The sequence below is a fragment of the Glandiceps talaboti genome, chromosome 20 (genome assembly GCF_964340395.1).
Source record: "Glandiceps talaboti chromosome 20, keGlaTala1.1, whole genome shotgun sequence".
NCBI classification, from domain to species: Eukaryota; Metazoa; Hemichordata; class Enteropneusta; family Spengelidae; genus Glandiceps; species Glandiceps talaboti.
This window is the reverse complement of record NC_135568.1, coordinates 199479-226062: the sequence shown is the minus strand read 5'-3', so window position 1 is coordinate 226062 and position 26584 is coordinate 199479. Positions and strand designations below refer to the sequence as shown.

Genomic DNA, 26584 nt, shown 5'->3' with positions numbered 1-26584 from the left:
CTGGGAGGTTTGTTATTTATTTGTTATGATGTACCTATGTGGATTGTATGTTAGAAGATGAATCAATTCAAGACACACATTATTAATGAAAAGAAGACATTAAGAGATTTGTAAAATGTATTTCTTTATTATCAGTATGAGTAGACAAATATGCTAAAACTACCATATAGTTATATACGCCAGCAGACAGCTACAACAGCAAGTCAAATTCAACCTGTAAAGTCCCATTCATAACTCTCTACTAGATGTAAGTTTTATCAGCAACGGTAAAAAGAGATAGGTCATATCAAAATACAAGAACACATTACAGGAAAAATAACATTCAGCTAAAAATTTGTACGAAAAAATGTATTACTACAATCATGATTTGGGATTTAAAATTCGGACTACATAAAATTATCTCAAAACTTCATCTACTAAAACATACAACTAGAATAAAACGAAACAAAATCAGTGAAAGAAAAATGTTATTGATGTGGGATCTAAGAGCTACAAGTAATTGTGATGTGTGCCATTCCCACCGGATAATGTTTCTGCCATAAATAGATTTGTAGCCTTGCCTGTATGGTTTGAAAACTTTCTAACACTACAAGAAGTTGCTTTATTGTCTATTTCTCATCACATTTGAATGCATGCATGCATATTGAAGAGTTTTTAATGCTTTACCCCCCTTGCACTTGGTTGAAACGAATCTTTTGGGCGAGATAGCATTTGTCCAAATATGAATTTTGTGGGGTGCTAGATATAAATTAACAGTCTGCAAGTATTGATGACAAGTTTTCCTATGTGGTCCCTATTGTAATATTGTGTTTTGTTTAAATCAATTTTCATTATAAAGAGTATGTATCATATTCAGTACTGTCAAAGCTGGTCAAGTTTTTAGCAAGTCAAACTTCCCATCCATTCACCCCTTTTTCCATATCACAGGATATGCCATGTCCACAAAAAAGGGATAAAAAGTTTTCACTCCCCAATACCAGCCTGTTTGACATTGTTCTTAGTCTTCATCAGTGAGTTTAATGACCCCTGTGACATATAAATCATATGTGCACATGAGGGCCAAAAAAATCAAAGTTAAGTCGTTTGCTGCCATTTCGTTGTGATTTTTTTTTTCATTTTTAAAAATGAGAGATGAAGGTCTCAGGACACTCAACATAATACGTTTTGAAATGCCACCATGAAAATTGAGAAAATTCAGCAGCAATTCCAACCATTTCATTTGATAGAATTTTGCTAAAAACTAGCTAATCAAGAAATCTTACTGCTTCCCCATTACAATCTTACATACCTCTAGCAGTTATTCATTTCATTGGCTGATAAAAAAACCAAATCATTTTCAAATTTGCCTGAGACCTTCACTCCAAAGTCAAGTCCAGTAAGTGTTGTGTTAGAGCATTTTGTAGTTTACAAGTCAGTGTCAAACCATGACGCTGCAAGTTGGCTGTCTGCAGGTGGAATATCATCCAGGTTCAGGTCGGCAGTCGGTGGTCCCAAGTCAGGGATTGGTGGTTCCATAGGATAATCTCCTTGGTGACCACCTAGGTCCAAATCTTGCATTGGTTCAACTGGTATTTGAGGATCGTGGTACGAGTCTACAATTTGAAAATACACAATATTAATATGAGCCTCTTGTTTGGTATATTACACGGGGTAAATGTTTACTTTATATCATTACTTGCTTATTTTCATTTCAATACAATGTCTTTAATTCATTTCATGTATCCACTGCAGTACCTTTCCAATAATTCGTTGCTTGAAGCCTGAGATATTATGTTCATATTTGTGAAATTTCATCTAAAAACTAGTTTTTCCTCTCCCAAATGAACTATATTATTGATCTTGAATTCACTACCATCGTACAGAGTATACACTCCAATTCCAATAGTCTAGGATATACTGAGATTACAAGAAACCTTAAATACGTACCACCTTATCAAGGTGGGCTATTTCAATCTCCAATAGTACAATTTATCTTGTATACTTACTTGATGGGTGTCGATGCATATCATGGTGTCCACCACTGTGAACACTGCTAACACTGCTGTGGTGTGAGTACATACCCTCCCTGTACATCTCGTCAGGTGCAAGGAGAGGACCACCAACATCAGACAAGTCAGTTGGCTGTTGGACAAATAGAAGAACTCATTAAAAGTCCAGTTTAGATAACATGGAAAATACCCAGTTGTCTGGTAGAGCTACAGAAAAAGTTAATCCTGAACAAAAGAATTGATTTTATGTAATCCGTAATATACCACAAATAAGTTAGCACTAATGTGAGAAATATAAAACCTGGCATTCAATAGCTGGCCTTAAAAACAAAATTTAATGTATAACATCTAGTTCTTAATATGGTTTACGTTTCAGTCACTAACAATGGATTTGTACTGCTTAGTTACAACATAGGCAATGTTTAGGCATAACAAGTTCACAAGAATCTTTCTCTTTACAGGGTCACTTAACTTACTAACATACAGATTGCACTTCTAAATAAAAAGTGGCCTTAGTGAATCTTTACAATAAGAATGCCAAGACTGGTAATATTCAAATATTTAGCTCGGCCCATGGCATGAAGTCAGGACAAAATAATGACCTTGATATGTACATACCTCAGACCATGGCATAGAGTCAGCACGGAACAATGAACTGGTCAGCTCTACAGATAACCTTTTCTTGTAGTCTTGTGGTTTGTCCTCTGACATTCTGAAGAGTACTGCTGCAGCATAGGTGGCCACACCTTCATTTCGAGAGTGCAAAAGTTCAGTAAGTGGAGCAGTGGCTCCTTCTTGTTCAATGGCTTCAGCACCTTCCTTGTCTTGGGCAAGTTCACACAGAACTCCTGCTGCCACACGCTGAATGTTTTCAACATTGGAATACAACAGCTGTAGGACAATTGCAACAAGTTAATGACATGGTAACTATTTTAACTGGCTTATTCCCTACATCAACTATCAATTGACTTCTAGTTATCATTTCATGTATACATACATACATACATACATACATACATACATACATACATACATACATACATACATTATTCAGAAATGTTCAGGTTTTAACCTAACATTTCTGTATCTCGCCGATTTTTCCTTTGAAAAAGAATATTTATTCGAAACGTCGGATTTAACAGCTATTTATACAGACTGATTTATAGTTCCATGTGCATTTCTTTCTACATACATACATACATACATACATGCATACATACATACATACATACATACACACACATGCACACACACAAATATACATACATACACACACAAACACACACACAAATATACATACATACATACATCAATGGGCGATTACAGACACAAACTAAAGCTGCTATTATTGTGACATATTTATAAAACTTATCAATGGACATTAATGTAATCATACTCTCATTGTAGGACACATGCAACATATGTAGATTTAGTTTGTGTCTATCTTTTTTTTTGCCTATAGCTTGATATACGTAATAGTAATATGAATAACTCATAACAAATAGAATAAACTTTTCTTTTGTTTTGAACAAAAAGTGAGATTTGATATGACAGCATTGTTTGTTCTGCATACACTATATACACTCTAAACTATGGATCATACTAATTTTAAAGCTGATGGTTAGTTTTCTTAGTGTGAATAAATGCCTTTACCTGTACAAATAGTGGTATACAGTTGAGTCCCCTAATGATAGCTCTGTTGTGTGGTTCACGTGCCAAGATGTGTAATGCACCAACTGTACCTTCCACTATCTCTTCCATTCTTACTCCATCATTGTATCCACTTTGTTGACTGCTAGTACTTCCCATAGAAGCTCGCTGTAAATCAAACATAAATATGAAATATTGACACAGAACATATACAGTTTATAAACATGAAATTTTAATGTTTCTCTGACCTTTCTTTCCCTGCCAATGTACTTTGATAGTTTGAATGACACCCAATTGATAAAAGTGGACTAACTCATAGATAAACACTAACATGAGGACATTCTGGTCCATTATAGAGTTGGAGGGGTAGTTGGTACAACCTGTAACACTGTAGCACAGTCAACATTACAACGTAACACCCAAGTCAATGTGTAGCACAGTCAACATACAACCAGTAACACCCAAGTGATTTCTCAATGTCTTCCACATTTATTCATATTTATAAAAAGTTTAAACACATTTGCTTACCCTTTGTGTATCTTGATGTGCTCTCATCAGTAACTGTACAAGTCTAGGCAGAGCGCCGTGTTCTCTTAGTGGGGCATGATTAGCAGGACACAAGGCCAGGTTTCTGATAAGACCAACCACGGCCTTTATGAGTGGCCAGCGAGACGGTGGGTGTAACAGTTTAACCAATACAGGTAAACCATAATGTAATCTTACTGCATTCTGTGCCATCTCAGCCTCGGGGTGACGACTGGTCAAGTGACGCAGGGCACACACCTGTGTACAGATGATACAAACATTTACATAACTTTTACTCAAAGAAGAAGTCTTATATATGTATTCACAAGGTACAACCTGAGAGAATACAACTAATAATGTACTGTCATGTATAGAAATATCATCATCTCATTACATACTATATAGTTAATCTCATACCTATACTGTATGACAATGACGGAATTAATACACAGACTTGAGGAACTAGTATATACTTTGCTCAATTTTTTTCTTTCAACTAGACAGGATAAAGACCTCATGAACAGTGTTGATTTTCTACATAGTCAAAAAAGAAAAGAAAATCTTGTACTCAGCCTCTTCTTTGGTTATGTTCTCTACAAACCAAAGTACTAATGACTATGCAATAAGTTCAGATCAATGTAGAGACTACTATGGATGAAATAAAAATTTATATATTTACTTACAGCTGGTTCTGTAATGTCTTCTCTGTCTCCCGCCTGTAAAATTGTTCTGACTAATGCCTCAATACCACCAACTTGACAAACGGTGATCTTATTACGAGCATTATTGCAGGTAAGGTTAGACAAAATTCCAGCAGCACACGTCACAACATTGATGTCATTAGATGAAAGTAACTGTACCAACATTTGAAGTAATCCTTCAATACTATCCTATAAGACACAAAAAACAGACAAGTACAAAATCAGTCAAACCGTTACATTACATTTCAGCAGGTGGAATTAGGAACAAGTATTTGACAATTCCTCTGTTATGGTTTTTGCACTACAAAAACATTAGGCAAGGTGTATTATGGAATCCCTGTAACTAACAGACCAGCCAGCAAAATATTTGAAACATTGTTACTTGAATGGCTTTGCAAAGCTGACTTTGATAGCTTAGGATATCAATTCAGTCTGCTGTATTTTTGGGATTACTGTAAGATACATTATGTTGTTCTGCCCTAATCAGTCGATGATGGCTGATAGTTTCAGCACTCTACTTTTTACACACTTGCTGACTACTCTAGACATGATCCTAATATACTTACTACTTTTGTTCCAGCATCTGACAGATTTCGGAGAGTCCACAAACAGTTCTGAACAAGTCTGTTACTTTGATGACCAAGGTGCATTCCAAGTGCTTGCATACCACCTACACAATAACACAACATTTATTTAGCAATACAACAATTAATACCAAATCAGTTACTATTATTACAACAATAGTTGACCTGGTTAAATGCACTCACCTAATTTACATTGGTTTACACCATCCCATCCCATCCCATCACACACACACACACACACACACACACACACACACACACACACACACACACACACACACACACACACACACACACACACACACACACACACACACACACACACACACACACACACACACACACACACACACACACACACACACACACACACACACACAGAAGTATGTTTATTTAATAACTAATCCTGATATTCTCACCTCTCTAAATAGAGACACAATAGTGTGCACTATTTTAGTCATCTTTAACATCTTTCAAAGTACAAAACTAACTAGCATATTGATCAGATTTGGGTTTATAGTGTCTTCTGTTGTCGTTTCAGACGGCAATTCCTATCATCACCAAATCATCACTTCAGATTTGAAATATTCAAAGAAGGATTTCTGTGAAAAATTTATATTCCATATTAGTATTCATGGGTCAAAGGTCACACTCACCAGCTTCAACAATGGCAGGTTTATTGCTTGGACATACAGAAAGAACTTTGAGGACACGACTTGTCGTCCACAACAGTTTCTCGTATGTGTAACTTCTCATAATACGAACAAGCTCTGCTGGGCCACCACTTGCCAAAATGATCAACTACAAAATACAAAAAACAAAAATACTTTAGAAAGGGATATTTCATTGGTACGACACATGTCAAATTCTCTAAATATCCAAACTTCTGAAATCTTGTGACTTGTAATAGCATCAAGACTTCTTATCCATAAAGTGCCATTTTACAATAAGAAATCACAAGATATTTTCTTATTTAATGTACATGCAGCTTAAGTTTGCACTAAAAATTTGAAACCTTATGACCTAGAAGAGTCTGTGGCACATAAGAATGATAACTTTGAACTTTGTCACTGCTCCTAGCCATCATAGTAAGAAGTGAAAAACTCAACACTGTGTATTTATTGCTTACTCCAAACTGTTCTGTAGTTCAGGTAAAATGTGAGTTGCTGACACTGGTTTTAAATACCACAGTACACCAGGCCTTTAGGTCAAAAATTCTGCTTTGCTCAACTTGTGGTTATTTGTGTTGAAACAAAAACCCTTGCTATAGTTACCCTTACCGTTATAACTCAATCAATCACAACATACCTTAGATTCTTGGTTGCCATATGCAAGGATCTGTAGGCAGTCAGTTGTAATGGCCAGAAATTTGACATTGTTCCTTTGTAATAACGCAACCATCTTTTGTAATCCACCAGCCAATCTGACTGCCATCTTGGAACCTTCTTGGTGCAACAACAAGTTGTGAAGTGTTGTGATAGCATAGAACAGGACTGATTCAACCGGTGAACTAGTTAGGAATAAAAATACAGAAAAATAGTTTGTTTGTCAGGTAACACAAGACAGTCAGAAGTACATTGCTGAACAAGAAAATATCTAGTAAATATGAATACAGTCCCTTGTCGATGTCCTGTACTTGGTTAGTATCAGTTTTGGGTCATCTTTAAGGACAGTCATTTAGTTATATGTTATGATTGCTCTTTGACAGTCATGCTGTCATTTTTTGTGGGTAAGTCATACAAGATGGAAGTAAAAGCAGTAACATTTATCGTTGAATTTCCATAAAGAATTACAAAAAGTTTGGTTAACAAATCAGTTTTCATGCCTGGAAAGAATGTTGTCCAAATCTCTACAACTTGGATACATAGGATATCTTACCTCAACAGCTTAACCAAGGCTGGAATACCACCAGATTTAAAGATGGAAAGTAGACCCTGTCTGTGATGAGATAAGTTGTGTAAAGTTCCTGCTGCACATCGTGTAGTCTCAACATCATTGGTGTTGGCCATGGCACGTACCAGTGCTGCCACCATCTGTGGTGAGTTCAAGATGGCATGACGACTGGCTTCTTTCTTAGACAGTTGATGTACCATCATGGCAGCCTGGCTTACAACAACCTGTGATCATATAATAACATCTAAGTGTTAGCTTGCAAACACTATAATAACATCAATGTGTTAGCTTGCAAACACTATAAGGCCAAAAAAAAAAAAAAGAAATGTTTCTGGTCAGCGCGCGCGTCACTTCAACACCAGCGCGTCACTCCTTTTTTTTCCCGATCTGGCGGCAAGCTAGCTTTTTGAGCTTGTTCAAAAATTGAAAATGGCCACTGGTGGCGGGCTTCATACCCCTTTCTCATAACATTCTACCCACAGTTCATCACTTATCAAGATGAATGCACACACATCACGCACGGGTGTTAGGGAATGTTTAATATTGCAGGGTACAAGTATTACCCAAAATGGCTGTCAGACCTAATTCATGCACGTACCTATTGACATGTTAATCTCAGTTCAGATTACGTTTGGGTCAAAGATCTTAAAGGCCTTTTGGCCTTGTCGACGCATCGCCAAATGTGACCTTACTAAGGCTGTTCCATGACTTGAGCAGGGGTGTTCTGAATACTGGAGATAGATTTGTACTGGAGCCAGCGTATGCTGACTTTCCCGTGGAAAGTAGCGTGAGTACGTCAATCACCGGCCAGTTTCAAACGATACCATTATCAGTGACAATGTCTGCAGTCGAGTTTGGAAAGTTTATCACCTTTAATTTAACTGGTGATGTTCAGAAAGAGTCGAGACCAGTACCAGTGCAGAATGCATTTCAACTGTTGATGGGTGGTGCTAGAAAAAAAACGTGGCCAAAACAACGACAGCTTGACAGACCAAACCACAGGCATTTGTTTCCCGAGTTATGGCTCAGAATATTTCTATCAGAATACAATAAAATGACGATAATATCGTTAATATTGACGTATTAAACCAACACTATATGAAAGGGGTAAAATTACACTTGTTTCTGTGATCGCGCAGTTTCTCTAAATGCGAAGGAAGGGGTATGTCTTCCTTCGCATTTAGTGAAACTGCGCGATCACAGAAACAAGTGTAATTTTACCCCTTTCATATAGTGTTGGTTTAATACGTCAATATTAACGATATTATCGTCATTTTATTGTATTCTGATAGAAATATTCTGAGCCATAACTCGGGAAACAAATGCCTGTGGACCAAACGCACGTTTTAAACTGCACAATGATATGATACGATGGTTGCAGGGACAGAACCTTGGATGGGATTATAACAGCAGATCACTTGGCGACCAATTTGTCAACATTTTAGGAGATGCTCTTTGGTTGATCGACCCCCATCGTTCCAAATTTTCCAGCAATCTGTAATTATTGTGGCTGTGGTCATGATTTGCTGACAGGAGAGAGAGCAGCTGACATCTACCCAACCTGCAGTGGTTGCTATGCAACCAAACCAAAACGACTCAGAAGAAAGAGAAAATTCTTCAGGGCCCAGGCCCATGATCACTGACTGAACACTATATGTGATATGTGAACACTGAATAGTGTGTCATGTATATATATTAACATTTAAGGGGAGGGAAAAAAAAAAAAAAAAAAAAAAAAAAAAAAAATTCGCGTCGTCGCACCGTTTTTGGAAAAAAGACATGACCAGAAACATTTCTTTTTTTTTTTGGCCTAATAACATCTAAGTGTTAGCTTGCAAACACTACAATAACATCAAAGTGTAGCTTGCAAAAAAATGTGATCTTTACCTTCCATATATTCTAATAGTAATAAGTAATGACCTTGTAATATCTTATGATCATGTTGTGTTAACTTCCTATTTAATCCATACCTGACATGGACAACTGAAAGTCTCAGTACTCACTAACATCAGTCACTAACTATCTTCTGATTATGGAGAAACTATGTCTATGGTTTAACCTACCTGGTCTTCATCATTGAGTAATTTGGTCAATTCTGGAATTGCTCTTGTGGCCAGTTCTGCATCATCCTGGTAATTGATTAGATTGACCACAGCATGTTTCAACATTTGTGATGGTTCAGCTAAACGCTGTACAGCAGTAGGATGCTGTGGATCAAACTGAGTTGATGGTATCTGTACGCCTTCCTCCAGTGTTTCTGGAAACATGGCAGCTCGCACACGTTGGGAACGAGTCTGGTTTAATTGTTGGTTCATCTCTGTGAAGAAAACAGTATTACAAGCATTTAATCATTTTAAACTCGCGCTCACATAAAAGGTAACAATTTATGAAACATACTCTAATTCCATACACAAAAGCTTTCTTCTGACATTTCAGGTACACTAAAATTTCAAAACTGTCTAACAACATTGACACAGTCAATTTCAAAGTATTCCTAAATCTACCACAAACATGTTTCCATGACAATCATATGAAAATCATAACATAAAGATGTTTTGTGTCAATTGTTTTGTGTAATAGACAAAGTGTGGTGTTAAAAACCTTGTATAAATGGCACTGTGCCAATCTTTTATCTGTATTAATTGCCTGGTATGTACCCCATGCAAGATGATAACAAATGCATTCCTGTGTTTAATAGCAATTTACTAGACTATTAAGCAATTAGTCTTATGATTTCCTAAGACTCTGTCATTTCATTGCTGTTTTTTATCATACTGAACTATTTTTACAACCATTAGGAATACCCTAACCAGTAATTCTCCTCTGTTAGTCATATTGGGTGCCATGGAGGGACACAGGGTTTCAGTTAAGTTGGGTAATACAGAAGGGCTGCTAAGTTTTAGTCATATTTGGTGCCATGGAGGGACACAGGAGGGCTGCTAAGTTTTAGTCAGTTGGGTGCCATGGAGGGATACAGGAGGGCTGCTAAGTTTAGTCATATTGGGTGCCATGGAGGGACACAGGGTTTCAGTTAAGTTGGGTAATACAGAAGGGCTGCTAAATTTTAGTCATATTGGGTGCCATGGAGGGACACAGGGTTTCAGTTAAGTTGGGTAATACAGAAGGGCTGCTAAGTTTTAGTCAGTTGGGTGCCATGGAGTGGGGTGCTAGGTATTTGTCATGTTAGGTGCTACAGAGGAGATTGCAAGGTGGGTAATATAAATACTTCTAACTCACCATCCACTTGTTCTTGTGTGTAATAGCCTTGATCCCAGTTACCAAACATGGCTTGGGCACCAGCAGCATCAATATCATCATCATCATGATGACTTTTACTGCTGAGTGATGGTGCATTTGTAGTAGCACCACTTTGTATTCCAGAATCCCATCCATGTTGTTGCCATTCCATGGTAGTCTGCATGGGATCTTGTTTTGGCAAATCATGTGGATCAATATAGTCTTTTGTGGTGATAGTGGTTGTTGTTGTGGTGTACATATAGTTACCACCTTGTCGGCTGCGCACTTGCTGAATTTCATTTTCAAGACTCCTATGGATAAAAAAATGACAAAATATTTAATGTGATATTTTCACATTTAAAATGTGAATTTGAAACCAACAGGATAACAGTAAGAGTTACCTTGCTTTGAGAAGGGTTGCTGGTGTTGTAATTGTAGAAATAATTGTTAATGACTACAACTGTCATGGCTATTCCACAGATACAACGGTTATACACTCAAATTGAATTTTCCAAACAATGACCTTCACATCTTGTATTTTATCAAATTCAATGTCACTAAATCAAGTTCTTTGATAGTATTTCTTAGTGACAAATTTGGACATAAAAGAATACAGTCTCTATTCATTATGATATAACTAGTCTATTGTTCTATTGTCAATACATACTTCTATCATATTTACACAAAATTTAACATCATACAGGTATGCATTCTAAGTTCACTTGAAATGACATTTTTAAGGATTTTTATGACACTCACCTCCCATTCTATCAACAGAAATGAAATGAAACCCTGTCTGGTACAGGTAGGCTTGGCGAAGTTTAAACATTTTTTGTAAAGATCAGTAAACAGGTAAAACCTATCTGATTTCATCGGTATTTTAATGAGGTCCATCCCTGAAAAATTATGGTGGCGGATATCGCAATTGATGCAAATTTAACAAAAGTTACCCATCTCTGTTAACAGGTTCCCAAACCAATGGCAATGGTCTATTGGCACTAACCATGAGCCATAAGGATGGCTGTGAAAAGGTCTATTGGCACTAACCATGAGCCACAAGTCAAACTACAATTTGAAGAATTAGACTTTTTGTTGTTGTTTTCTTGAGGATGCAAGATGTTACCATGGAAACACACACATACTGAAACATGATTGGAAAGGAAGGGTGGCTTTTGGCTCGTAACATAGACCAATAAACTGACCATATACAAGCAATGAATTGTTACAATATTACACAGGAGTATTTTCCTCAAAGAAAAGCAACTTATTTGCATCACCTACTTATCCACACCCTTACCCATCTACTACTCCCGTCCACAAACCTACACACATACTATTATCCCCATCACATACCTGTAGACATATGTATACATGTGTATACCCACACTCATTTTCATTACCCCAACCAGTGTGCCCTCTGATGATAGCCAAATTTTGTTGTTGTGAGTCAAAATGATAAAAACTAGCATTTTTTGTGAGTCACCACATAGTAAGAGATAGGGGAACATCAAATTTTGGTGCGTCACTTGAAATTGTGTGCGTCAAATTGGCTTGAAGGGCACACCGACTCCAACCCCCCAACCCCCCCCCCCCCTTCCCACACACATACATACATACGGACAACGTTAATAATCATACATTGTCCTCAGTTCAGGTAGCCATAAAGTAATCTAGCTAATCCTGCACTATGATGACTAGACATGAAACATTCCTATCACATTTTTAGGTCTAGTATTGGTACTATGTAAGGATAACTTCCTTGTCTTATTGTCAACAAATCATTTACAGACACACCACATAAACAGAATTATGAAATCATTGGTTGTCTGCTACCAATAGTATATTCTGTCACACCTACAATATATAACCCCTGTGTCCCCACCTGTTTCGATTCAAAACTGTTTCTAACTAAATTGATTCACAAAAATCAGTTGGAAATAGGTTTCTGTACCTGTTACAAAAGTGAGTATTAGGTTTGAATTGATTTACTCTGAATTGCTGAGGTGGTATCGAACCAGAACAAAACCAACAAGGTAAATAAGCTATTATCTAAAGTCTCCAAAATTTGCCATAAATTTATGGACAAGATATAACTGCACTAATAAACTGTATACCAAGAAATACTAATCAAGATAATGACTTGTAATCATTACTAGCAATACTGTCAACCTAGATATTTTGCCACAATTTTACAGTCTTCAGCTAGTTCTCAAAATCTCAGTTTTACTAAATAACAGACTTGCTCATGGAGGCATTTTAGCCACTACTTACTTTTCGCGGGTTTTTATTTTATGACAAAATATGTGAAAATTTGTCTTTTTGGAAAATTTCTAGGATTACAGTATCATGGACCACGCAACAATGTTGTGACGAGAAATGCAAGTAGCAATTCTGTCATTACTGGTACTTCACACAGGTCAGAGGTCACACAGCAGTTCATTACTGATACTTAACACAGGTCAGTGGTCACACAGCTGTTCAAAGTTTGTGACATGCACAAACATTGATTTCCTTTATGGCTTGCAGGTCTCATTAATTAACTTTGGAATAAACTTTTTATAATCATCTCTATTTTTGGAAAGTGAAATCAACTGTCAGTGTCAACCCAAGTTGTTGTCAATTCTTCACAACTTGAAAACACTTATAATTACTGATCTTTGACCATCAGCTGAACACTGTGGCCTAAAAAAATAAATGGCCAAAAATGTAGATCAGTGGACTGACCGAAGTATACATACATTTGTATTTGAGCTAGGGAGTTGGGACAAGCGTTAGGTAAAGACAAGACAAGGGGTAGACTCCTCACTTTTGATATCAACAATGGTTAAATGCGGTCTTAAATAAGTCCACAAATGTATTTTTACTATGATCAATTACTATCTACAGGAAAGCTGAAAAGACTGTTCTAGGTCAGATTGTTGTGAAATTCTCTGATCTATGGCCACACACAATGACCACTATTGTATTTAGCAATACATCAGCTATTGTTAACAGCCATCTGAGTGAGTAATGGTTACAGGTCTCTCAACCTATGACATTACACTATTACTATCACTTAATAGCTACTCTTTATCTTATCAATACTTGGTTCTATTGTGTCAAACCTATTGTGTTCACCATATCAATCATGTTTGATTGACAGCAATGTCACAAGGTCTAATGATTATCTTAGAAGTCCACCTATCAATCAAGTTTAATTGACAGAAATGTAATTTGACGGACATGATTAATTATTCCAATTTGATACAAAGTAGTCAAACCAAGTCCCAATTTATGACAATCATTTTGTGATCAATAGTTACCCATTTCCTGACCAATAGTTACCCATTCTACTTCTCAATAATTACCCATTCTACTTCTCAATAGTTACCCATTTCCCGACCAATAGTTACCCATTTCTTGACCAATAGTTACCCATTCTACTTCTCAATAGTTACCCATTTTCTTTATCCTTTGTTCTTTAATTTCACAGTAATTTGTAATTAACTATATAAAGTATAAAGTCACACGACTATGTCACATATTTCACTTCTTAAGTTCTAAAACATCATATATATATATTTTTTCCCTCCCCAAAATGAATACAAATATATATACATATTCTATTTCTCAAAACTGAAATTTTACATAGCTTGGTTTGTAATAAATCTTATACATAAATTACAAAGGATCAGAAGATGAATTGAGACCAACTAAAAACGTCTTTTGTATTGAAGGAATATTGAAATGATACAAATCTCACATTTGGTATAATAGTTCAGTTCCATATCTCAATTAATTTTGACAATTCATAATTAAGTTCAATAAATAAACCTTGCATGCAGTACACTGATATAATTTACCTTAATTCTGCCTGTAGCTCATCTCGCCTGTGTGGGTTCTGGTGCATTTGATTTAAAACGCGTTGTCGCTTATCTTCTAACATACGAAGCAAATGTTCTTCTGTGTTGTGCAATTCCTGCTGATTCACAAAGGAAAGCATACAACCATTAGTTTTCATGGATTACATCTGGAAAGTATAGTGATATTCTGTGACGTTCACCATAAGTTCACCAACATGATATTCCTCAACAGGATCTCCTGGGAGTCGTCAAAATGTCTTAAAGTTTTAACTAATTAACTTTGTCTTATCATCTAAATCAATATTCTCTGTCATGGTTTTGTTAGAGAATGCAAAGACTTGTACAATGAAAAATACCATGGAAAAATAATGTAAATGGGCCAATTATAGGAGTAATACTGGAATGGTATCTTCCATGGTTTGTTATAGAATGCCAAGACATGTACAATGACAAATACCTTGGACTTTAAAAGTCAAGGCTAGGAGGGGAATACAAATTTCAGTAAATGTTTAGCCATTACAATCATTATTCCTATTTTCTAGTGACAGTCACTATTGAAGAGTGAAAAGCTAAGGTCAAATTTCTGACAGGATTTAGAGAATGTAGTGAAAGCCAAGGGGTAAACAAACAATAAAACAAGTACATGTATACTTGATGACAAAAAGACTACTAAATTACACCATGTCAAGTTAAACACTATGCCTGCAGGTGCAGAATATAAATTGACTAGATGCCACTTGTTTCCATAATTGACAGTTTGTTTCTGTACCCATAACATTATGCCTTTAGGTAAGGGTAGACACACAGACAGAAATAACTTTTTATGTATTGTAATTAGATTCAGGTGAACTGTTTCAGCTCTACTTTTCTATCAATTTCCATCGGTCTAACAGTCTAACCACCTTGTACATTTGGTAGTCTAGATATGATGTTTAGTTGTTTATATGTCCTGGACTTCTGCTAATTTGGTAGTCTTGATACAATGTTTAGTAGCCTATGTGTCCTGGACTACTTCTAATTTGGTACAATGTTTAGTAATCTACATGCCCTTTACTACTGCTAATTTTGTAGTCTAGATACAATGTTTAGTGATCTACATGCCCTGGACTACATTGTACTTCTAATTTGGTACAATGTTTAGTAATCTACATGCCCTTTACTACTGCTAATTTTGTAGTCTAGATACAATGTTTAGTAGCCTATGTGTCCTGGACTACTTCTAATTTGGTACAATGTTTAGTAATCTTCATGCCCTGGACTACTGCTAATTATGTAGTCTAGATACAATGCTGACACTATACATTGATGTCTGCATCTAGGGTAATGTGTGAATTATGTGGCAAACATGATGCTATAGACTTCCAACATCCTCCATGTCGTCAACAAAGTATAAGAGACTCATATACCTTTTGATAAAGTGGTGACATTGTGTCCGATCATTAGTTTATGTTCAATTTTACTTTGGAAAAACTTTTAGTTAGCATTTTGACATCGTACATCATGCAACTGTGAAGGCATCCATTTTCCAAAATGGTGGGTAATGCTAGTAAAGTGACAAACTATTGCGAGATTTTGGCCAGACACAATGCGTACATGTAAGCAACTTTTTACAGTTTTATGACTACTCCTCTTTGGACATTTAGTTTGAAATCATTTTGAGAAAAACTAATCAAAAACACTGATTGACAAAATCACTATGCAAAGATGGAGCTTGGAGTTATAAATTTCTTACTAATGCTAATATTGCAGCGAAAGAAAACTGGGTTTTATCTTTTTCATTGGCCATGTGTACTTCTGGTTTGATTGTACATCATATACTTGACTGTACAATTAATTTATTCATGATTAAAAATGTAAATGAACATGAATATTACTTAGTGAGCAGGACTACTCTCTAGCATGGCAAAACCCTGGTTGTTTATAGGTATCCTTGACTACTGCTAAATTTAAACCCGGTCTTGCTAGTTTCAATAAATGACCATTTGTTTACAACCTAAATGTGAAGTATTTCTATAAATTATAACTAGGTAATGGTACACTATTTATTTAACATTTTGAGTACAGGTATAATGCAAAGTTGGTTAATAAGGCAGTTTATGATAATGTGCCATTAGAAAATAGGTTAGGTAGGTAGGACAGGATTATTTTTCATAACTGTTTTTCTGTTTGAAAAATATTGCTTTGACCAAGAGACAAACAATTCTTTGTCAGAATATACATCCTGTTATAGTTTCATAAAATATGCATTGCCATCACTGGGAAATGAAAACAGACATACATGAAGGTCAAGAAGACAAAGAATTTCTTTCTTTTTGAAATGCTAAAGAAGACAACCAATTTCTCTGTCTCTTTTTTTAATCTTAGCAAATGTTGATGGTCAGTAGCTTAAACTAGAGCGGGATTGATTATCAGGAAAACACAATTTTCTTATTTGGCTTAAATAAATATAACATTAATCTGGTCTGATAAGCAGTGTCACCAAGTTTGTACATCACTTATTTGTATGCACAAGTCAGGCACACTTTATTCTAAGCAGAGGGGTGTATTCTTTCATAATTGATGTGATGATAAAAATAAGGTGCCCATTCAACTATAAACCACCTAACATTTCAATAAATTGTTATCCTAATAATTCATATCTTTCTCAGAAGTAATACAGCTGACTCCACTATTCTATACAGGCCTATGGATAATCCACATACTAACCATTCAGAACAAGATTTGACTGCTAAATAGCAATCTTCAGAGGACTTGAATTATCAAGATTGGGTAATGTATACATAAAACAAACACATTTGCAGTTTACTGTTACTTGAATTTCAACACTTATGCACACCAGAAAATTAACATTCACAACTTCCATTCAATACAACACATATGCATTACTAAACATGCACTTGAGATATGGCAGTCTTATTCCATCTTGACCCTCTAGCATTAGGTAAAATGCTAGAGTAGACAACAGGAATTGTACACTAGATTATTGATGTAGGTGACTACATTGCCTGTAGAGAACAGTACACATATACTAAATGAACAAAATCAGAAGCCACACTTTCAACTCAAAAGGCGTGGTTAACATGTAACTTACCCGTTCTGTTTCGCTAAGCATACTAACATTAACATTAGCCATGGCTGTAGTGCTCTAGTTGTAGGCCCTCACAACAAACAACTACGTATGCAGCTTGATCTGGAACAAAATAAACACTAGAATTAATACAAATTATTTGATAACATTCTTATGAAAATTACCTGCCTTACAGAAATGAGTTCCTGGCTTCTAGTTCTAGTAACACTTGTTCAACAACTCCAGATGTTTTTTCAAGTCATTCAAGTTGACAAGTTTTACCCTGATGGTAATTAAAAATAATCATATGACATCTGATTATTTTTAATTACTATCAGGGTACTATTCCATGTAAACTTTATTTCAACCAATAACCCTGATACAGAATTTCATTTCAATACATTACAACCATTGGAGAATAAGCGTGGAGGCCATTAGCTTAGTTTGTTTGTAACTAGAGATAGAACACAGTAGGCTGGTACTTGTCAATGCTGGGATAACTGACCTCTGTCAACATGACAGGCTGTCAATCAAAAAATATCAAGTCAGTTGACACAGCCAACAAACAGACTATGCCTGGCTAAGCTGTATTACTGTAACACAAATAAATGCAACATTCCTGAGTGTCAACTCACATGACATGAAAACAAATGTATGGACTTGCCAATGTAATACAGTATTACATTTCAATGGCCATGTTTTTACTTTCTCACTTTTTTGTGTCCTAACAGACACAACTTTGGTAGATTACCTACCAGGTTCACACTAAATTTTTTTTTTAATTAAAGGAAGCAACAGGAAGGTAAATCACCAAGTTTCGATTTAAAATTTTGGCTGTATCTGTATTTATGGTATCACATTACTCCTCCATCTGTCATAGGATGTACTGAAACCTAAGGATAAACACAACTGCTAGGCTATGGAGATGTACTTCCTTGACCTGTTCTTCTGCATCTGTTTACTCAACACTAACACTGGGAGGTATATTCACTGTAAATGAGGGTTTATTTATAGATAGGATTACACTTTAATCAGTACTGTTCTACCAACTGTGCAATCCAGTGTTTCTGGCTATTTTGCTATGAGATGACCCCTTTCCATCATTACTACAACTAGTAACTACCAACTGTGCAACTCCTACTAAAGCAAAACTGTTCATAAAATAAATCACACAATGTACAATGTACACTTGTATACATCAACTACATACAATGTATCTTAATGTCACATGTGTAATTTGCATAATGATCAGCCTGTAAATACACAGAAACATACTCCGACATGTTTATGTTTTAACACACAAAACCACATGGACATTGGAATCAGCCATTTCCCTTTACATCAAAGAATTATTATAATATTGTCATTCGAAAAGGAGGGTAGAACACCTTTGAAGCAGGCAGTAGAATCCTGCCAAGAATGGCAATCTGGATATCACTAGCAACGTCCTTTCCCTATCGGAGGGAAAACAACGATTGTAATGAAGTGTGTGACAACTAACAAGTGGCATATTGAAATACACTGTGTGTCCAATGGGGAAATGGATTGGTTACGTTCAATAAATTTCATAGCCCTGCAATAAATCTTAATACTGTATTTGAATGAGCACGATGAATAGAAATGTAAATGTTTTTTCTTACCTTGAAATGACAATATTTTCCTAATTTTCCTATTTCTAGTCAAGTGGGAATGCCACAATAAACAAGTACTATTTCTACATTTGTACCAGGCAGCACAAATCCATATATTATTATCACAAAGGAATCAGTCTAATTCACACAGTAGTCCAGGCAGTGATCCGGTAGTCAACTTCCGAGATGTAGCAATGACAATACTAGCAGTACATTATATAGGGATCAGTCCCATATGAAGTCTGACCCAGTAGTCTTGTTTGAAAGGAATCCCACTCAGAGTCTCCTCAATCAAATTATCCCTAGAGTCAGTACATCAGTTAGAAAACTAGCTACAGCAAATTTTAGAACACACTCTTCCTCTGTTACTGATAGGTGAACTGAACTACATATTGTATGTGATTCTCTTGTTTTCATATGCTCAAGGTTATCCCATCAAGGCCATATGAAGAAGCCAGCCAATAAACAAGAGTCTAACAGCTGGGAAAGGAAGTGGTTAATACATGGGGGATGTCTATTGGCTAAGCTTGGCTGATTACCTCTTCAATGTATGCACTACATGGGAGTGAGGAACAAACAGTTAGCTTGATTTACGACCTAAACTAGTCAGATAAACACAGAGAAGAAGTAATTCATCGAACATTGACCCATGTAAAAACGTAAACCTTGACCATAAATAATCTACAAATGACCTAAACGTGAGGACAGCCATCCTGTGACGTAGGTACTGCGTAGACACCGAGACATACATTTCTAATACGACCATTTTCGCAATCATGAAGACAGTTCCACTGACTCACAATCAAAATCTGAATTAATACACATGCCTTTATGAAATAGCAATATCTTACATGTAATAATTACTGTTTTTACATTGTTGTTACTCATTTGGCTATTTTTGTTCAATATTTTAAAAAAATTCAATTAAAAAACAACAATTTTTTGTGTCATCACCTCCATACAAATCCTGATATACCATCTGTTTATTTATTAGAAAGTGATATAAATAAAAAATAAACAAACGAATAAACGGTTCTATAATATGAATTAAAATAACCGACATGCTTTTTTTAAATGAAAAATAATCCCAATAGAACATTTTAGAAAAATTGAAATCAAATTTTCACTTTTAGTCACTAAAATCACACAGTCAATTTTGCTATTTGAAAAATCCCCTCCCCCCCGCTATTTTCTTGACATGTTTAGATGGTAAGAAATAAAAAATATATGAACAAGTCTTTCTGATTAGCATTTTCACACAAAAACAGCAAAAAGTTACAATTAAAATATAACCTGTACATCTATGAACTAGTACTAGTAGTATTTGTACGTCTATGATACTGTAAGTTTATCAAGTTTTGTTTTGACTATTGGTAACACATTTTCTTAGTTACAAAGTTATGATTGACAGTTGTTTTTCGTTTCTTCTTCTTTTCTTCTTGTTGATTGTTAAATTTTGAGTAAACATTCCATACATGGCTAAGCATAGGTCACCTAGTCATACTGTATGTAAAACATGCCATACATGGCTAAGCATAGGTCACCTAGTCATACTGTATGTAAAACATTCCATACATGGCTAAGCATAGGTCACCTAGTCATACTGTATGTAAATGAGACACACCCTTTATTACACACCTATTATTATGGTGATTTCAAATACCAATCACACAAAGGTCACAGAGTACTGGCAGTTCATAAATATCAAGTTGCTAAATAAAGATCTTTACAAACAACAACAACTCTGTGTTTCTAGAAACAATACACAGACAGTGTATCTACAAGATAAATATCACTGTGGGTCACCAATTCTGGAAAAAAAATGCAAAAAAGTTTTGACTAAACACAGAAACTACACAAATGTACATGTACTTGAACATGGTTTCTTTCTCTGAAGGTCTCTCAACTAAATAAATGAAAAAAATTATGACAATGGGTGTAGATTTCCATATCTACAAGTTCATGACACAGAGTATATTTCTTCAACAGTTCACAGTTTATGGGGAAATTTGGTAAAGTTATGGATCATTAGAAACTACTTTAAAATAATTCATTCCACATGATATTTACAAGGTTTATGACAATCAATGTATGCATTCATTAAGTCTTCATTTGACCACTAGGACACTTCACCTCCCCACCCACCTACCCAATAACCTGGTAATGATACCCCACCCAAATAAACTGGGTTGTCATATCCAGGCAAGCTTCTACTACATGTACAAGTAACTAAACAGTGAGCTAGTTGACAACATCTTTCAGTGGCACACTACACAGTCATAGGTCATGACACTTGATGTGGGTGGATCAACTTACATCTCTACCAACCAAAACATGTCTTGGATATCTTGTCTAAATTTAGAATATCTCAAACATCTTCACAAAGTATCCAGTGTCAAAGCACTGCCAATATCTATCACTAGTAAAACAGATTTAGTCAATGGACATAACACCATGATATAGTCAATGGATAACACTGTGATAACACCATGATATAATAGTCAAAGGATAACACCATGATTTAGTCAATGGACATGACATCATAGTCAATGGGCATAACACCATGGTATAGTCAATGGGCATAACACCAATGATGTAGTCAATGGACATAACACTATCATCACAATATGGTTTATTATGACTTCTCTAACTGGGATAACCCCCCCCCCCCCCCCACTAACTGTGTCAAAATTAACAAGCTTGTATACAGATACAGCTGCTTCATAAAACCCATTTGATGCTAACGAAACATAAATTAGCACAATAACCATCTGTACCAATTACAGAAGATATCTAAACCTTGATTTATGACTACATTCAGTCAGTGCATATCTGGTATGCTTATATCATATTTGTAACACTAATAAGTTACACCTGTTTTTATACTGCCAAATTACACTTCAACCAAGCTATGCATTGTAGACAAGGGATGTACACATTGATAAATTTTCTCATACTTGTGACAAACTAGATTAGCAGATAATAGCATGTGTACCCTCAAATAAGACAACTACTGGATATATTAATTAGTAAAAATTAGATGTTTTTGTGAGTCAATGCAGTGCATGCTACTGTTAGCAAAACACTAAATTTTGATAGGTCACAAGACAATTGCTGTTTGTCACTGAAATATCACATTTGCTAATGAAGAGAAACAATGAGGAAAGTTCAAAGAAACACATACATTGTACCATTACACATGACATCTAATATGCCATGCTTATCAGTATTTGTGTACAGAACATAATCATCAAGATAACTTCAAGCTGATAAAAATGTTAGATGACTGACAGTCTCAAGTTTCACAATAAATAATTCCATCTTTCTCAGATTCTGTGGTTCACATGCATTTTAATCTCAAGAAATGCAATTTCTAGGAGCTTGTAATTATTTCAAAATTGAATTAATTTAAGAGTTGATAGCAGGAGTAAAATCTGGATTTCTGAATATTTTAACAAGTAACTTTCGTGGTGATTTCGGGTACCCAAGCAGCACAGCAAATAAGGGTAAAACCTGTGTACTAACTTTGGTGGGGAACCCTGGAAAATATAATTACCAAATTATTGCCACTAAACACACCCTTTGGTTTCATGTCACATTGTGTTAAGTGTATCATCATTTACTATTTTAACTATGTTGCATTGCTAATGAGAACACCTACACAGCAACAATACAAGTACATGCTGTCACCTTGTCTGACTTACAGGGTTGTCATCTAGTTGGACTACTACATAGTGTTGTCACCTTGTCTGACTATGACATAGGGTTGTCACCTAGCTGGAACGTCCAGAAACATTTGATGAACATGCAATGTTTTGTGGACAGAATCATGACATCATCAATTTCATGTTCCTACATCAAACAACTGGTTACAGATACATCCATGTGTTTTACACCTCATCAGTCCATCAGAGATATCTACATTTTACATCAATCAATCAGATACATAGTGTATATTCTCACTATTTCATGACAAGAGTGTCCAGTGTGACAGGTATAAGACTTTGTAAACAAAAAGATTCCACAGTAGGTTAGCCTCTCAAAGTCGCAATAACAAGATATGGTAATTTTATATTATATATACACTACCATACGAAATAATGGATATCGTAATTTGTCTATCTCCTATTTTAGGCTTTGGCTAGCAAGTTGAACGTACCACCCACAATTTATGTTGCAATGATCAGAATACACACAAGTTACTTTTCAGAGTTGTTATTGTCTCAGAATTATAGTTAATTCAACCTGCAGTGTTCTAGATTCTAGTATTGGCGAAAACATTTCAAATCACACAATATCAGTGTAATATTTGCAGGAGACAACAAATGACTCACCAACTACACCTGTGTACCTCTACTCCCATCTAATTATATAGAGACAAGTAAATTGGATTTCAGACAATTACCATTATATGAGAAGCACTTTCATCACTTATTATCAATTATAGTATACTTTCATCAAAATTGACATCTGCCAGGATAAGGATAACTCTTGTTCTTGTTATGTTTCACATGCACTGGTGTATTCCTTCTCACAAAAGTCAAAACACACCATTACATGGTGTCTAGTAATATTTCAATTTGTTAGTTCAAAATCTTTTACAATATACACTATTTAAAACATGCTATAGCTTCACTGTGAATTGCAATTGTACTGTCTTGAAAGTCAGTTCTATCACAAGGGAGACTACACACTTGTGATAGAACAAACACCAGTTTTGTAACATATTTTTTTGTTAAATTTGTCATTATGTGACATCATGCTATTGTGAAAGTTAAACCAGACTGATGGCTACATTTGTATTAGAGACATATTTGAAGCTAGTCTAAATCAAATGGATAATACTTGTAATAGACAAAATACCAATGTTTTCAACTTTTTTGATGTCATCATTATCATATGTGACATCACTTTTAAAGACAGACAGATGGCCACTGGAGTGATGTCTAGTTTGTAGTAAGTCTTAACACTGTCTGTCATGACTTCTGGCTGCAATATTCAGTGTTTTTGTTAAGGGCAGTAAGTAGGTAAAATCTATCCGAGTTCCTCTGTCATTTTACCGGGATTCCACACCATAATTATGGTAGATTGCATGAGAAACCATGCCAGTTTTACCATATTCTCACTTCCTGGGTTTGTTCCCCAGCCTGAGCAAAAACACTGAATAATTGTAGCGAGTCTTTTAGTTGAAATTATGCTGAAAATGCAAGTGAGATCAGAGTCATAACAACATACTATCAGTTTCAAAATTTTGCAGCGTCACTACTTTTGCCATTTTTAACAGGATTGTGGTGCTTTCGAACGTTCTTGGGTCAAGAGCTTCGTAATTAAAGCTGACGTTAGGCAATGTCTGATTATTTGACAGGTAAGGAATAAATTAGCAGAATAATCTATCATACTTGTGTTAGGTAGATCTGCATCGTACCATTTGTACAGTTGGAATTGTAACATTAGTTTTGAGTGCAAACTTCAGAACAAGAAATTGCAAAATCCGATTGCTTCAATTATTGCAGCTATGTCATCCTCTATACACACTTCCTGTACGTATGTCTATGCATCTAACAAATTAATTACACATATTAACAAAATACATATTAATAAAGGAAACCAATTACAAGTACAAAATTGCTGAGTGATAAGGACAACCATTGCATGCCAACTATTTTCAGTCTGCCAATGATAAATATCCTGTTTTACTCCTACACAAAGTAAACAATGAAACATGGCTGCTCATTGATGCATCTGGATTGGTATATTTGAAGGTATATTTGAAACCACATAAGTTCTAAATTTTATATATTCTATGGTCAGATCCACAGCTTGCAGTGTATTTATAGAGTAAAAAATTATTCTTTGCTAAAACTATATCACATTCCACTACTTTCCATTCTCCTCCTATGTGTGACACTATACATGTTTTCTGCCACAAGGGGTCTATTACACAATGCCACAGGAATTTCAAAATTCTTGAACCAGGTACAAACAGGAAATGCTTACTTCTAAACATAGGTGTGTTGTATCCACCTGACCCCCGCTTATTTTCACTCACAATGGCTGAGTAACAGGCCTCAATGACAGGCCCTCCCTTTGTGTCCGCTTTGAACATTTCAAAGGAGGCCATAACTGGTCAAGTTTGAAATAGTCTGCTTTGCATACGAAACAATACACTTCATCATTGTGAAATGTTTTCGGGGTGACATTCAAGGTGGGCCAAGCGACCTTGTTATACACAAATCACAAGTCTGTGTTCATGTAAGGCAAGTGCATTGCTAACAATGTTCATTTTCCTAGCAAGGGCCACAACTAAACGCTCAAAAATGTCTAAAGATGTATTGTGTTGAGAGAGCTATTTCACTACATTTTACATGTAAATATAGCTCATTCAAAACACGATCTCAGACATACTATTATATACGACTTGCCATCGTCAGCGCAGGTTATAGGTGGATTTGCATGACTTTCATCAGATATACTTCGCGAGAATATCTGAAGATGAATCACTTTTTTGTAATTTTGTCACGATATCGTAATAATTATACTGCATGATAAAATCGTTTGATAATTGTCTTTTCTTGCATTCCAACAATAACCCTAAATCAGAGCGTTTCTCGCTCGACAATCTCAATCTAACTCTTTTGTAATATCACTAACTTAACTAAAGGCCTTGCGAAATGTCAGCTCACGCAAAACATAACGCTTTTTAAGGAGAAAATTCAAAACAAACGTTAAATGATGCACAACTAAACAACAGCTGAAAAACAATGCCGAACGCCGGGAACTGCCACTGGTTTACAAAATTTGTGCATAATTGCACACAGCGTGAAACCAGTCACAGCACAAGTTGGTCTGTTAATTGTCTCGCTGGATTTTACAGTTAAGACCTCCCAAAATGAGCCAAGCTGACCCTGAAAGTGGTCTAACTTCTGAACAGCTTTCTCATTCTGATGATTCTATTTTTACGTTTCTCCCAACCTGCAATGTTTGAACTGTGCTCCAAATGCTTCGCCCAGACTAACCTTATTATGCACAGCTTTGTAAATACACACGCAGTGAACTCATGGGGAAAATCGCAGTTTACCCGTAAAATGTCGCGTTCATATCAATAAATGTAATTTATATTGGTAGGGTACACTATAAGACAGTGTTCTGTCGTTTCGTAGACTAGAATAAAGTGAACATAGTTGTAATTTCAGTTGAAATTTCAATGGCCTTTTTCAAGGTAGTGAAACACTTGAAAGAGGGGTATTCATTACACTAGTGGTTCACGCGATCAGATCTGTCTACTGGAACGTCAAAACTCCAAAATTCATACTGCCAGATAAAACTTACCTACAGACCAGGGCCTACAAACACTACTTTCGTGGTGCTGAGGCCTAAATAGAATATCAGAAACGTCCAAAACACAGGCAATTCCAGACACAGATTCGAGACACAGACACAAAATGGCGTGGTAGAGCCAATGTAAC

The 26584-nt window shown here is 35.7% G+C and overlaps 1 protein-coding gene and 1 non-coding gene across 3 annotated transcripts; both read right to left on the bottom strand.

Annotated features, from left to right (window-relative positions):
- Nucleotides 1–121: 121 nt before the first annotated feature.
- Nucleotides 122–26584, bottom strand: LOC144450516 (catenin beta-like). Of its 2 annotated transcripts, none has more exons than XM_078141158.1 (15): nucleotides 26448–26584; nucleotides 17512–17610; nucleotides 14421–14539; nucleotides 10579–10889; nucleotides 9405–9658; nucleotides 7327–7565; nucleotides 6757–6958; nucleotides 6105–6249; nucleotides 5431–5534; nucleotides 4847–5053; nucleotides 4167–4421; nucleotides 3642–3806; nucleotides 2607–2879; nucleotides 1986–2121; nucleotides 122–1592 (listed from the first exon to the last, which is right to left on the bottom strand). In XM_078141158.1, exons 2-15 carry the CDS (start codon nucleotides 17551–17553, stop codon nucleotides 1405–1407), a joined length of 2640 nt encoding a protein of 879 aa, XP_077997284.1. In that variant the 5' UTR covers nucleotides 17554–17610; nucleotides 26448–26584; the 3' UTR covers nucleotides 122–1404. The 2 variants fall into 2 exon arrangements, with proteins under 2 accessions (XP_077997284.1, XP_077997286.1); XM_078141160.1 differs by having other exon boundaries at nucleotides 14421–14536.
- LOC144451080 (small nucleolar RNA SNORD49) lies at nucleotides 5949–6024 on the bottom strand. Its single transcript, XR_013482276.1, has one exon. It is a non-coding gene; the product is annotated as a small nucleolar RNA SNORD49 (small nucleolar RNA).

Bases quoted from the DNA above. Each gene is read 5' to 3' on its own strand.
- LOC144450516 (XM_078141158.1), bottom strand. From the start codon at position 17,553: ATGGCTAATGTTAATGTTAGTATGCTTAGCGAAACAGAACGG. The intron at 14,540-17,511 runs GTAAGTTACATG...TTTGTGAATCAG, and splicing joins TGCTTAGCGAAACAGAACGG to CAGGAATTGCACAACACAGA. The intron at 3,807-4,166 runs GTAAGCAAATGT...TTTGATTTACAG, and splicing joins CACATCAAGATACACAAAGG to CGAGCTTCTATGGGAAGTAC.